The 12,319-nt window shown below is 46.0% G+C and overlaps 1 protein-coding gene across 1 annotated transcript; it reads left to right on the top strand.

The window, feature by feature from the left end:
* Positions 1-2,528: 2,528 nt before the first annotated feature.
* Positions 2,529-11,003, top strand: LOC311054829 (meteorin-like protein; the record flags this gene model as incomplete). The annotated part of the gene is made up of 5 exons (XM_084070831.1): positions 2,529-2,578; positions 3,643-4,030; positions 4,935-5,070; positions 7,913-7,972; positions 10,590-11,003. The coding sequence occupies 5 exons, from the start codon at positions 2,529-2,531 to the stop codon at positions 10,988-10,990; spliced, it is 1,035 nt and encodes a 344-aa protein (XP_083926957.1). The 3' UTR covers positions 10,991-11,003.
* Between the last annotated feature and the right edge of the window lie 1,316 nt (positions 11,004-12,319).

The following is a 12,319-nucleotide window of genomic DNA, read 5'->3' on the forward strand; positions in this document are numbered from 1 at the left end:
ACGCCACCACGGAGGGTCGCTTACTCGTTTTACGAGACAATAATAAACAGTCCCGCGTTAAGCTTCGAGACGGCCGCTTGCGTCCGCGGTCCCGAGATTGTCTAGCTCCTTAGATTCCAAACGACCCGTAACGACCCGTTCTTCCGCACTGACGGTCCAACTATTAAGACTCGGGGTACCCCTTAAACTGTAATCCACCGGAACCAAACATGGACTTGTCTCACCCGCGGCTCACAGTGTCCAACATGTTACATACTGTATCAAATCAGATACAATAACGTGCATAAGTAAATCAGATGTTATATATCACTCGTATAAAATAACACCCATAGATCAAGCAGATAAATATAATAATATAATGTGCATTTGTCACAGTCCCCCCCCCCCAAGCTGGAAGCTGTTTTCAAGTCCTCCCAACGGAGGGTTTGAGGTTGACCACATTTAAAATGTATCCACTTTTTAACACTTTCCATTTCACTCAGTAATTTTCAGGGCCTATCTAACTCGTCCTATAGCTGGACCTGACCATTTCGGGGGCACTAGCTTTGACGAGTTTGCATCAGATGGTTTTGAAAGTGAGTGCGTTCTCGCCCAGACCAAATCACCCGGCTTGAACTGGCCATGTTTCCGCCGGACCTCATAATATTTGGCTTGTCTAGCCTGAGAGACACCCCCCCTTCGTGCAATTTCTTTGACCCTGGCCCACTCGTTGTAGTTGTCAATGGTGACCAGCAGCACGGTGTTCCTCTTATCCCTTCTCGAGAACGGCCCCGTCGGGTCGATCCCCAGGGACTCTCCTGCCCGGTCTACTCGAGTGGGCTGCAGTAGGGCGGGCGGCTTACCATTTCCTGGCTTGCATTGCTGACACACGTGGCACCTCTTCACGTACTCCCACACGTCTCTGCGGACCATCGGCCACCAGGCCGCCTCAAGGATTCGAAGGAGTGTCTTTAGCCGCCCTGGATGACCACCCGTGGGGCGATTATGGAAATACTCCAGGACACAGTGGGCCCGGCTGTTGGGCACCACCACCTGATATTTCCGTCCTCCGTCTTTGGAAAGCTGCCTTCGATAGAAGATTCCTTTGATTTCCTCATAGCCAATGCGGTCTGTCCACTGGTCGGACTGGTGTATCTCTTCCCGTAGAGCTCGGACCTCGGGATCTGCCCTCTGAGCCCTGGCTAGGCTCGCAAGGGTTAACCCCGATGGCCACTTCTGGTACAGGCCTCCCACCTCCGGTGGGACGCTTCGGGCTCGGGATCCCAGAGCGACACCCTCACCGCCCCTCGATGGTAACCTCGGCACAGCCTCACACATCTGCGCCGACGACAGGTTGGGCGGTGGATGTGAGGCGCTTTGTCGGTTGATCTTCTTCCAGCAGTTGCTGGAGGGCAGGCCATGGGAGGAAATCGTGGGTGGCCCCTGAGCTGTACGGGTGGGCTGACTGTAGGGAGTACTGGGGTAACGACCTTGAGGAGTACCTGTTCCCTTGGAACGACTGTCTGGCTTAGGCGGAGTTTGGGACCTTAGGCGTGGCGTATTGATTTTTTTCAACTGCGCCATCTCACTGTTCCACTTCTCATCCCTCCTCCTAAACCATTTAACCATTTCTTGCTGGAGTTGTTCCACGGAGGTTATGATGAGAGTCTCCATCTCTGCCATTCTCCGATCTAGGTACCCCCGTAGGACCTCCTCCCTGTTAATAGCACTCTCCATTGCTTCTACAAAGTCACCCCGCCCCCGCTGCACTTCCTTTTCGCAGGCTTGCAGCTTGTCCTTAAGTACAGCCAATTGTCGCTGTACCTTGACATTAGGGCCCTCACTTCCCTCCAAGTCACCTCCCGCCTCTACTACCTGTTTTGCTTTCCCCCCCTTTTGTTCCATAGTGATTTTCCCTTTCTTTTTTCCCGTTTTCACCCAGATGTTTTTTTTACAGTGTATTATTTTATTTTACCCTTTTACAACAACTATTAAATTGTGGCTCTCAGTTACTTTTTAAACCTTGATCCCCGTACGGGCCACCACATGTAACAATCGGCCCTTTGCTTAGAAAGGGAAATTATTAACTAAAGGAAAACAACAGGATCGGTAGGTTTAAACTGAATTACTTTATGTAATTTTAAGCCACAAATAATATTCAACAGGGCAAACAGTAAATAAATAATACACTGGCTTGAAATAGACTGTCCCTGTCTCTTTCCCTATTACACAATCATTATTTCAAAAGCCCCTCCCACCCCAAACAATTCCCAAAAGTACTTTGATCCTTCAAAACACAAGTTCACACTTAAACAATAAACAATAACACAAAGAGTCAGAACGCCACCACGGAGGGTCGCTTACTCGTTTTACGAGACAATAATAAACAGTCCCGCGTTAAGCTTCGAGACGGCCGCTTGCGTCCGCGGTCCCGAGATTGTCTAGCTCCTTAGATTCCAAACGACCCGTAACGACCCGTTCTTCCGCACTGACGGTCCAACTATTAAGACTCGGGGTACCCCTTAAACTGTAATCCACCGGAACCGAACATGGACTTGTCTCACCCGCGGCTCCGTAAGAATCCTCTCCGCGACCAGCGGTTCATTCACAAATCCAGATGACGATTCCCCACGGCACTGCACCGACGCGCTCCGTTCTCCGCAGGGCTCGCCCGTTCCTAATACTTGGCTGCAGCTCGAACTAAGTTAAAACATTGTCTTTAACAGTAAGGCTGGCGCCCAGGAGATCTCCTCTTGTCACCCGTCCTCGCTAGCATACAGGTTTGTTTGTTCGATCCCTCCCCCCTGTGCTGCACCCTCTATTAGTAACGTCGGGTGGCACAAATCATTCAATCATCCCCTGATCAGACCCATTACCCTCCAGTGAATAGGAAGTGTCCATTTATCTCACAGTGTCCAACATGTTACATACTGTATCAAATCAGATACAATAACGTGCATAAGTAAATCAGATGTTATATATCACTCGTATAAAATAACACCCATAGATCAAGCAGATAAATATAATAATATAATGTGCATTTGTCACAATGTGCGTGCAACAAGCGCCAGTGTTGCTGCATCCGTGAAACAAGCGAACCATGATGCACTTTGGGTGCTCATATCTCCCGACGGGTATGGTCTAGTACGTTGGTTCTCAAAGTGGGGTCTGGGGACCCCCAGGGGTCCTTGAGGGAGTTCCAGGGGGTCCCCAGCTAAATGATAGATTAGGCACCAAATGGACCCTTATGGGTCTGTAACCCTGAGAGTGTAAGAATTTGTACACTCTCAGAGTTAAATTGACATAGATTGTACAATATAAATTGCGGTCCAAGTGATAGAAATGCCATTAAATGGGGGTAATGCATGTCAAACTGGGGGTCCTTGAAATTAAAATGGTTGAGAATCACTGCTAGAGCCGTAAAAAAAAATCTTCTCTTATGGGGGTCCCTGAGGCATATCTTTTGAAATGGGGGTCCGCGGGCTAATAAGTGTCAATTTGGGGGTCCTTGACATGAAGAAGTTTGAGGACCACTGGTCTAGTACATAATAATTTTGGGGGTCCTTTACATGTACATATAGCTTTACATAGAGAATAATATGATGTGTGTTGTTTTTTCTTTTGTCTCCATCCATCCATCCATCCATCCATCCATCCATCCAGCGGTCTGTCTGCCGGCCCCGGGGGGTCCACGGAGCAGGAGGACTCCAGGATGGTGCTCCAGGTGCGGCTGCGCTGCACAGAGGGCCGGGTGGAGTGGTTCTACCCGGGGGGGGTCCACGGGGCCCTCAGGGTGGTCCTGGAGCCCAACCTGTCCTACGCCCACCCCCACGGGACCGTGTGCGTCAAGCCCTTCCGCGGCGGCGGGGGGCTCCGTGGGGGCGGGGCTAGCGGGGCCAGCATGTACGTCGAGCGGTCATCCGGAGAACTGGAGCTGCTGATGACGGACGGTGACGGTGATGTCGGTGACGGGGGGCGGCGGCCGGGGGCGGAGCAGGTGTTCTGTTACCGGGCGGACGGCGGGCCACACAGACCGGCCATCTACCTCCAGGTATATAGGGGTTGGGACTGTTAAAGGTATAGTTCACCCCCAAAATGACTTTTCTTCTGTCAATCAGTCACCCCATGGAGAATTCATGGATATCTTTTTGTTTTTGTCGCATTCCTAAGACAATAATTTGATGGCAGCGGTTCCGGTAGGAGACACAAAGAATCTCCTTTGTGTCTCCTACCGGTCCGCTGGTCATCAAATTATTGGCTCAGGAATGCGACAAAAACAAAAAAGATATCCATGAATTCAAGTCTCCATGGGGTGACTGATTGATAGAAAAAAATACATTCCGTGAACTATCCCTTTAACTGCGATAATTCTATACTCATATCCAAAATAAATGCTTTACTGTAGAAAATACCTGGTTGTAATGCAACTGAAGAGGCTTTGCAGGAATGTTTACCCTAAAACTCTGCCTACTGTATATATGGTTGACCGGTGTCCCTCAGGGCTCTATACTAGTGTATTATTTGAAAATAGCTGATCGACAAGCTCACAACGCGTCGCACGTTGTGAGCTTGTCGATCAGCTATTTTCAGCGTAAGCTTTCCCCACGATACGGATGCTGCATGGGATTTATGTGTTTAAACATGTATCTTTTACTTCCAAAGACATATAGCCTACTTTTTGTTTATGTTTTATTTATTTTGCATGTATTCATTTGCATGTATTATTTGGCTATACTGCATTATTCGGGCTACAGTATTATTTGTATCGTGAAAGGCAGAAACCTTAAAAAATATAATAATAAAACCGAATTTACAAAATGCTCATGTCATTTTACGTGTCGTCCATAGTTTTGTGGAATAAATGTAAACGCGATCTGATAGTGATAATCGTAAAACCGTTAAATATTGCTGTGACTATAATCGTATACCATCCCAACCCCTCTATAAACCTCCAGGCGAGCCCCCCGACGCAGAGTGACGTCAGCAGGCGGGTGGTGGGCTTCAGATACGAGCTGCTGGGGAGGAACAGCAGCGCGCCTCCCGCTGCCTCGCACCTCCTGCTGGGGGGGAGAAGAGGAGGTGTGCTGAACAGTGAGTGAGCACAAAATGTTGTCTTTTTTTTAGACATGTTTATTGGGGCTTTTTCACATACCCTGTGTGTTTACCAACAGTCGGACACGCGATCATAAGGGATGTACGTTTTCTGTAGCGATCTGAGCAAGTAAGAGAAGTGTGCATCTTTGTCGAGAAATGGTGTGTTTACACAGGGCTGCATGAGAAGTAGCCGATCCGATTGGAATGTCGTGCACGGATAGCGTGTGTGTTTACAAACAATTGGACATGCGATGATTATGAATATACATTTTTTGTGACCTGTTGAAAGTAAAAAAAAAAGAACGAAAATTGCTGGCAGAAATACAGCCGAAATAAATCTGGCTGTGAATGAGTTAATTAAAGACAACCCAAAGCCAGCTGCTGTATGTTTTGTCCGTCCGTCCATCCATCTGTCCGTCAGTCAGTCTGTCTGTCTGTCATCCGCTCTCTCAACACAAAGCAGGGAGCAGAGAGCAGCCCCCACAGGGCAAGCTGAGGGCCACTGGCCCTCAGGGACCTCCATTGAGTTGGCAAACAGTTTGCGGATTCCAGAAATACCTCGTCATTGTGTATATGTGTGCGTTGGCCGATGGCTTCTGTATAGCTGTGTGTGTGTGTGTGTGTGTGTGTGTGTGTGTGTGTGTGTGTGTGCGCGCGGGCGGGCCTGTCTGGCCCATGCATTGATGTGGTGAGATCATTCTTCTATGCCACTGATAATAACCAGCAGGCCGCGTTCCTCCGTCTGCTTTGGCTTTATATTGACAGACTGGTCTATAGGCTGTGAGGGAGAAGAATTCAAAGTCATTGACTTATGCAGAGATTTACACTGGCGCGGGGTCATCCAAGTTAAGCTGGCATAATAAGAGTCAAACACGGGGGGTCAAGGCTGTAGCGAAGGGGCTTTTTGATCCGGTGGGCTGGTGTGGTTGTGGTGGGCAGAGGCCTTGCATGCCCGGCATTCCTTCATCTGACCCCGTACCGTGGGGTTGATCTGTCTTATGATCCCAGGCAGGCTGATGAAAAGGGGGGCTGGTATGGTATGTGTCTGATTTGTCAAAGTGGTTCAGATGGCTAGGCGTGGATTTTGTGACCGTTTAAAACGTCAATATAAGGGGTGTCAGTAGTCAGTGGGGTTCTTTCTGTTTTGTGAAGTAATGACACCTGATCTATACGTCGTCGTCATACGACGGAGCAGAAATTAGGCATCAATTGAGGCAGATCTGGCGTCTTTAACCACATGGCAGTGTTGATTTCGTCGACTAAAACTTCTAAACTAAAACTAAAATCTTTTTTCACTGACGAAAACTAAATAAAAAACAAATAAAAACTAGGCTATTATGACTAAAACTAAGACTAAATATATTGACAATTTCTTCAACGAATAAAAACTAGACTAAAATTGGACTATTAGAGAAGAGATCCAGTAGAACTAAAAGACAAGTCATTTTATGCTTGGTTGCGCTCGGGTGTTGCGGTCTGAAAATAGCAGATCTACAAGCTCACAACGTGTCGCGCTGCGACACGTTGTGAGCTTGTAGATCGGCTATTTTCAGCTTGCAACCAAGTGTGAAATCAGCCATTACGACGCCATCAAAGAACCGCCAACATACAAACCTTTCAGATGAATAAAATATGACTAAAACGAAATGGAATTTTATTCAAAAGGCTATGACTAAAACTAAATCAAACTTTGCTGTCAAAATCAACACTGTCACATGGACCTTTGGACCTAGCTAGCGTCCCTATTCTGGGGGGCAAACATTATAGGCAAAAATAGCCAACCAGCTCACACTGCTTATAGAACTTTTTACCTTGTAGATCAGCTATTTTTCGATTAAGAGATTTTGTGTAGAGGGGGAAAGGGAAAAAAGGTGCGGGTCAAGTATAGAGCCCAGGGGAATCCCAGTCAACTAAGTAGATCATGGTTTTAGCTGGTTAAAGGTTTCATGAGGTTTTCTGACCTCAATTACACCCCCCCCCCAAAAAAAAAACAGAACTTTGAACATTCAGTGGATTTTCTGTGGTCTGGGGTTTTCTGAATAATTAGGCTCAGAAAAGTGCTATGATTGGCCCGTGGACTTTGATGTCCATTAATCCCGCCCCCTCTCCATGATAAAGTTTTGTGAACTAGCATGTCATGAAACCTTTGAAATAATGGCCAAACTCGAACATGTCAGACATTTGATACAGGCCTTTAACCCATTAAAACCGGGAATGCATCTGATTAACCACTTTAACCATTATTTTATACTTTGGCTATTTAAAGATACCAGATATACAAGCTCAAAGCGCGCATCGTGAAGATTTGTGCAAATCTTTGAATATATATATATATATATCTTTAAAGCGAACATTTTTAACTCAAATTGTTGCTTCTGGGGGGGTCCCTGGAACAACAGATTTTGAGATGGGGGGGGGTCCATGGCCAAATACATACCATTCTGGGGGTCCTTGACATGAAAAAGTTTGAGAACCACTGATATTATAGAATCATATGTTTTTTTCAAATAACTGTTAGGATTTAGAAGACATTTGTAGAATCCCCCAGAAGCAAAGATTTGAGTTACAAATGTTCGCTTTGAAAAAATATATATATTCAAAGATTTGCACAACTTTTCACGATTAAAAAAAAAAAATAGCAGATCTACAAGCTCATAGCACGGCACTCGGTGCCGCGCTATGAGCTTGTATATCTGCTATTTTAGAAGAGCCAAATAAATCTAAAAATGACACGGATGCGTTCCTGGTCTAAATGGGTTAATGTTCATGAAGTTGTTCCTTTTAGTCGACTTTAGCGAATGCAAACGTTCTGTACTTTCTGTGTGTTCTCGTCTCATAGCTGCTTGCAGGCCCTGCAGTGACACCGAGCTGCTCCTGGCAATCTGCAACAGTGACTTTGGTGAGTATTAATAAGCTGTTAGGTCCATTCACATCAACATATCCAGTAAGATAGCGGTTCTCAAACCTTTTCATGTCAAGGGACCCCTAAAATTATATGTATCTGGCCGCGGAACCCCATCTCAAAATATTTTGTTCCATGATCAGAAGCAAAGATTTGAGTTGAACAAAAATATACATACTCAAAGATTTGCACACATTTTTCACGTTTAAAAAAAAAAAAGCAGATCTACAAGCTCGTAGCGTGGCTACGAGCTTGTATATCTGCTATTTTTGAATAGCCAAAGTATAACATATGTTTAATAAAGTGGTTAAAATGATTGTGACGCTATGTTAACACATTTTGCTGGGTACCCCCCCCCCTTTTGAACCCATAAAGACATTGGGAGACGTTCATTTAAGTTTAAACTAAGCACCCATCAGACTGGAATAATTTACCGGCAGTACAGGGTTAGATATAAAACTCACTGATTGCAGCTTTAAATAAATGATAAAGGTTTTTGGAGGCTCAGCAAATGCCTCTTGTGTAAAAAAAAAAAAAAAGAAGAGAAAATGGTTGCATCAGTCGTGTGGAGCAGCTCAAAGAGAGAGTGGAGAGACCTCGACAGATGTGGGGTTGCATAGGCTGCACAGTGGGTGTGCGTGCGTGTGTGTATGTGTGTGCGCGCGCGCACACACATACACACACACACACACACGCACGCACGCACGCGCGCGCGCGCGTGTGTGTGTGTGTGTGTGTGCAGCAGAGCAGAAGCAATACGCCTATTGAGACCCAACTCCTTTTAGCTCTCCACCAAACAGATGACTACACACACTCTGGCAGTCAAATGAAAAGTTGCTGAATGCACCTGAGAGCCGACAGACACCGACAGACGACTACTACGGTGCTGAAAATAACCTATATGGCTTTGACCACGCTTGTTCGGTCGGCTTTCGACGCTTCCCTACAACTTGCGACTGACGCGACAGTTAGCCACCGCCCATTCAAACAGCAGATCTTCGGCAACAGCCGCTTTCCAACATTTACTGTATCGCCATCAACTTCGGTGCGGTGGAGAGCTACCTTATTTATATGGTGTAAATGAACTAGGTACATGTACTTAAGTACAGTTTTGAGGTATTTATTTTTACTTTACTGGAGTAAAGTGTGTGTGTGTGTGTGTGTGTGTGTGTGTGTGTGTGTGTGTGTGTGTGTGTGTGTGTGTGTGTGTGTGTGTGTGTGTGTGTGTGTGTGTGTGTGTGTGTGTGTGTGTGTGTGTGTGTGTGTGTGTGTGTGTGTGTGTGTGTGTGCGTGCACACGGCAGGTCTATAGTGTCTATCGTGCATAAACCTGATTTCTGGGGGAAGTGGATGTTTTGGAACCTTGTGAATAGCTGCACAGGGGGAATGGAAGTGAACAGGCAGAGTTCATTCTGCAAGGTCAATTTGGAGTTTGAGTCTGTGACAGAGCAGCTTGACTAATTTACTAAATCCATTGTATGTTATGCTGTATTGTATAACTGGTAGATTTTCAGTCCCACAGAAGGTGCACATTCTGCTGTGACATGAAATCTAATATGCTTGTGTTTATCTGTTTGTCAGATGCTGTAAAGGGGAGGCTGCCTTGAAGCCTGAGGAGCTGATTAATGCTACATGGGGAGCAGCTTGGGTGGATTTTGAATGCACGGGGTTGGTTGATTGTAGCCATGGGTGGGGTCTGTTAGATTATATAAAGGAGAGCTGAAGGAGAGCTGGTCAGTTGAGTGTGGGCTGCCATGGGGAGAGGCTGACACCTTACCTCTCTGTTAATTATGTTCTGTTGAGTTTTGAGTTGTTTATTTCTTTTGTTATTTCACTTATTGTTGTCCAGGCCTGGAATAAATGATATTATTTTACCTGCAAGCCTGCCTCCTGGTCGATCTATGACATGTAAAGGGTTTTTCACTGACTAAAATGCCTATACACAATCCCACTTGGTAACAAGAGTCGACAGACACAGGAAAAACTAATTGTATATATATATAGACTGTATTCCACCCTCTTTTACATTATGCTATCTCACGCCCCTTTCTGTCTATTTTCATATCAATCAATTATATAAACATATACATTTGTATGTGTAATCAAACTTAACCCATTCAATCCGGGAACGCATCTGTGTCATTTTAAGATTTCTTTGGATATTCAAAAATAGCAAATATACAAGCTCATAGCGCGGCACTGAGTGCTGCGCTATGAGCTTGTAGATCTGCTATTTTTGATAAATTGCTAAATTTTTCATACATTTTTGAATAACATTTGTAACTCAAATCTTTGCTTCTGGGGGGTCCCTGGAACAAAACATTTTAAGATGGGGGTCCGCAGCCAAATACATATAATTTTGGAGGTCCTTGACATGAAAACGTTTGAGAACCACTGATATTATAGCAACATGAGTTTTTTCAAAAAACTGTTTAGAAGAAGACATAGAAGACATTTGTAGAATATATATTCAAAGATTTGCACAAATTGTTATGATTTTTCAAAAATAGCAGAAGCTCATGAGCTTGTAGATCTGCTATTTTTGAATAGCCAAAGAAATCTTAAAATGACAGATGCGTTAAGAGAGATGTTTGTCCTTCGTTGCTCTTTTCCAGTGGTCCGCGGCTACATCAGAAACGTTTCCCACGACCGCCGGCAGCAGACGTCGTTCGTGGAGGTTTCGGGCGGCAGGGTGTACCGGCAACGCAGCGGCGCCTTCCAGAGAGAAGAAGAAGAAGAAGAGGAAGGAGTGCTCGCCGCCGCAGGGAGGAGGAGGGGGTCCCGACCCGGACTCGAACCCGGACCCCTGACCACCCGGACGTCCTCCTGGCGCGGAAGCGTCCGCACGCTCCTGCAGTGTGGCGTTCGGCCCGGCGGAGGGCAGTTCCTCTTCACGGGGTCAGAGCACTTCGGGGAGGCCTGGCTGGGGTGCGCCCCGCGGTACAAAGACTTCCTGTCTCTGTACCGGAGCGCCCGGACGGCGGGACGGACTTCCTGTGACTTCCCTCTGGACTGAGGAAAGCTCTCTCTCTCTCTCTCTCTCTCTCTCTCTCTCTCTCGTCCTACTATGTATATACTAGCCAGTGGTGGAAAAAGTACTCAAATTCTTTACTTAAAATAAGACCTGAAGCCGATTCTACAAATGTCTTCTAAATTGAAAATAGCAGATCTACAAGCTCACAACGCGTTGTGAGCTTGTAGATCTGTTTTGAGAGATCTCGTTTTGAGAGAAACGTTTTGAGAGATCTCTCTCAAACGTTTGAGTACTTTTACTTTTGGTACTTTAAGTATATTTTGATGCCAATACTTTTACTCAAGTAACATTTTGAACACAGGCCTTTTTCTTGTAACGGAGTACTTTTATATTTTGGTTTTTGCTACTTTTACTTAAGTAAAATATCCGATTACTTCTTCTACCACTGCCTCTATGGCCCCTCTGGCACTGCAGGGACCTTGTTGAAGTAGCTGGAGCCCGGTGGCATGGAGCGTCACCATGCAGAGACTAAAACAGTTGGAGCGCTGGTGAAAAAGCCATTACAAGGACCGGGACATGCATGCATCTGAGAGACCGGGGGCCTCCAGCATATGGGGCCCATGCATCTGAGAGACCGGGGGCCTCCAGCATATGGGGCCCATGCATCTGAGAGACCGGGGGCCTCCAGCATATGGGGCCCATGCAGCTGAGACCGGGGCCTCCAGCACCATCGCCTTGGTTAACACTCTCACCGCCAGGCCCGTAGCCTACGGGCCGATAAATCCAACTGTAAAGCGCCGATCCAGTAGCCTACGGGCCGTAGTGCTTTTTCCTTTTTTTCAAAACATTTTTTTTTTTTCAATTTCCGGTACGGCACATTTCATTGTAACACCACCGGAAACAGAATTATTTGGGATCCGGTTTTGCCGAAGCCGTCAGCCCTCGTTCTAATGACGAAACTGAAACTCAGTTTTCTCCTTGTTTTTTTCTTCTCCTCGGTGATCACTGTCTAACATAAACCGTTCTAACTACAACATGGAGATTCCGTTTGACACGTGGTTTTCACTGCTCGAACCAGGCAGATGTCCGCGATGTTTACAAACAGTGCGCAGCTCAATTTTAAGGATTTTAACAATGTCTATGGCGACGTGAAAAAAAACAAAAAACAACAATAAAACGTTGGCACTGGTGAGTACATTATGAGATTAACCTCTGGCGGTCAATGTGTTAAGAGCAGGGGCGTCAATTGGGTATGGCAAGGTAGGGCAGGTGCTATACCTTAGCTCCAGAAAAAAAAACTAAATGATCATGAATAGTAGCCTAATGCAGGTGTAAGACCATTGTGTAATAGATATAACGCATAGTTTTCTA

This window comes from Gymnoscopelus microlampas (genome assembly GCF_963454915.1).
Source record: "Gymnoscopelus microlampas genome assembly, chromosome: 11".
NCBI lineage: Eukaryota > Metazoa > Chordata > Actinopteri > Myctophiformes > Myctophidae > Gymnoscopelus > Gymnoscopelus microlampas.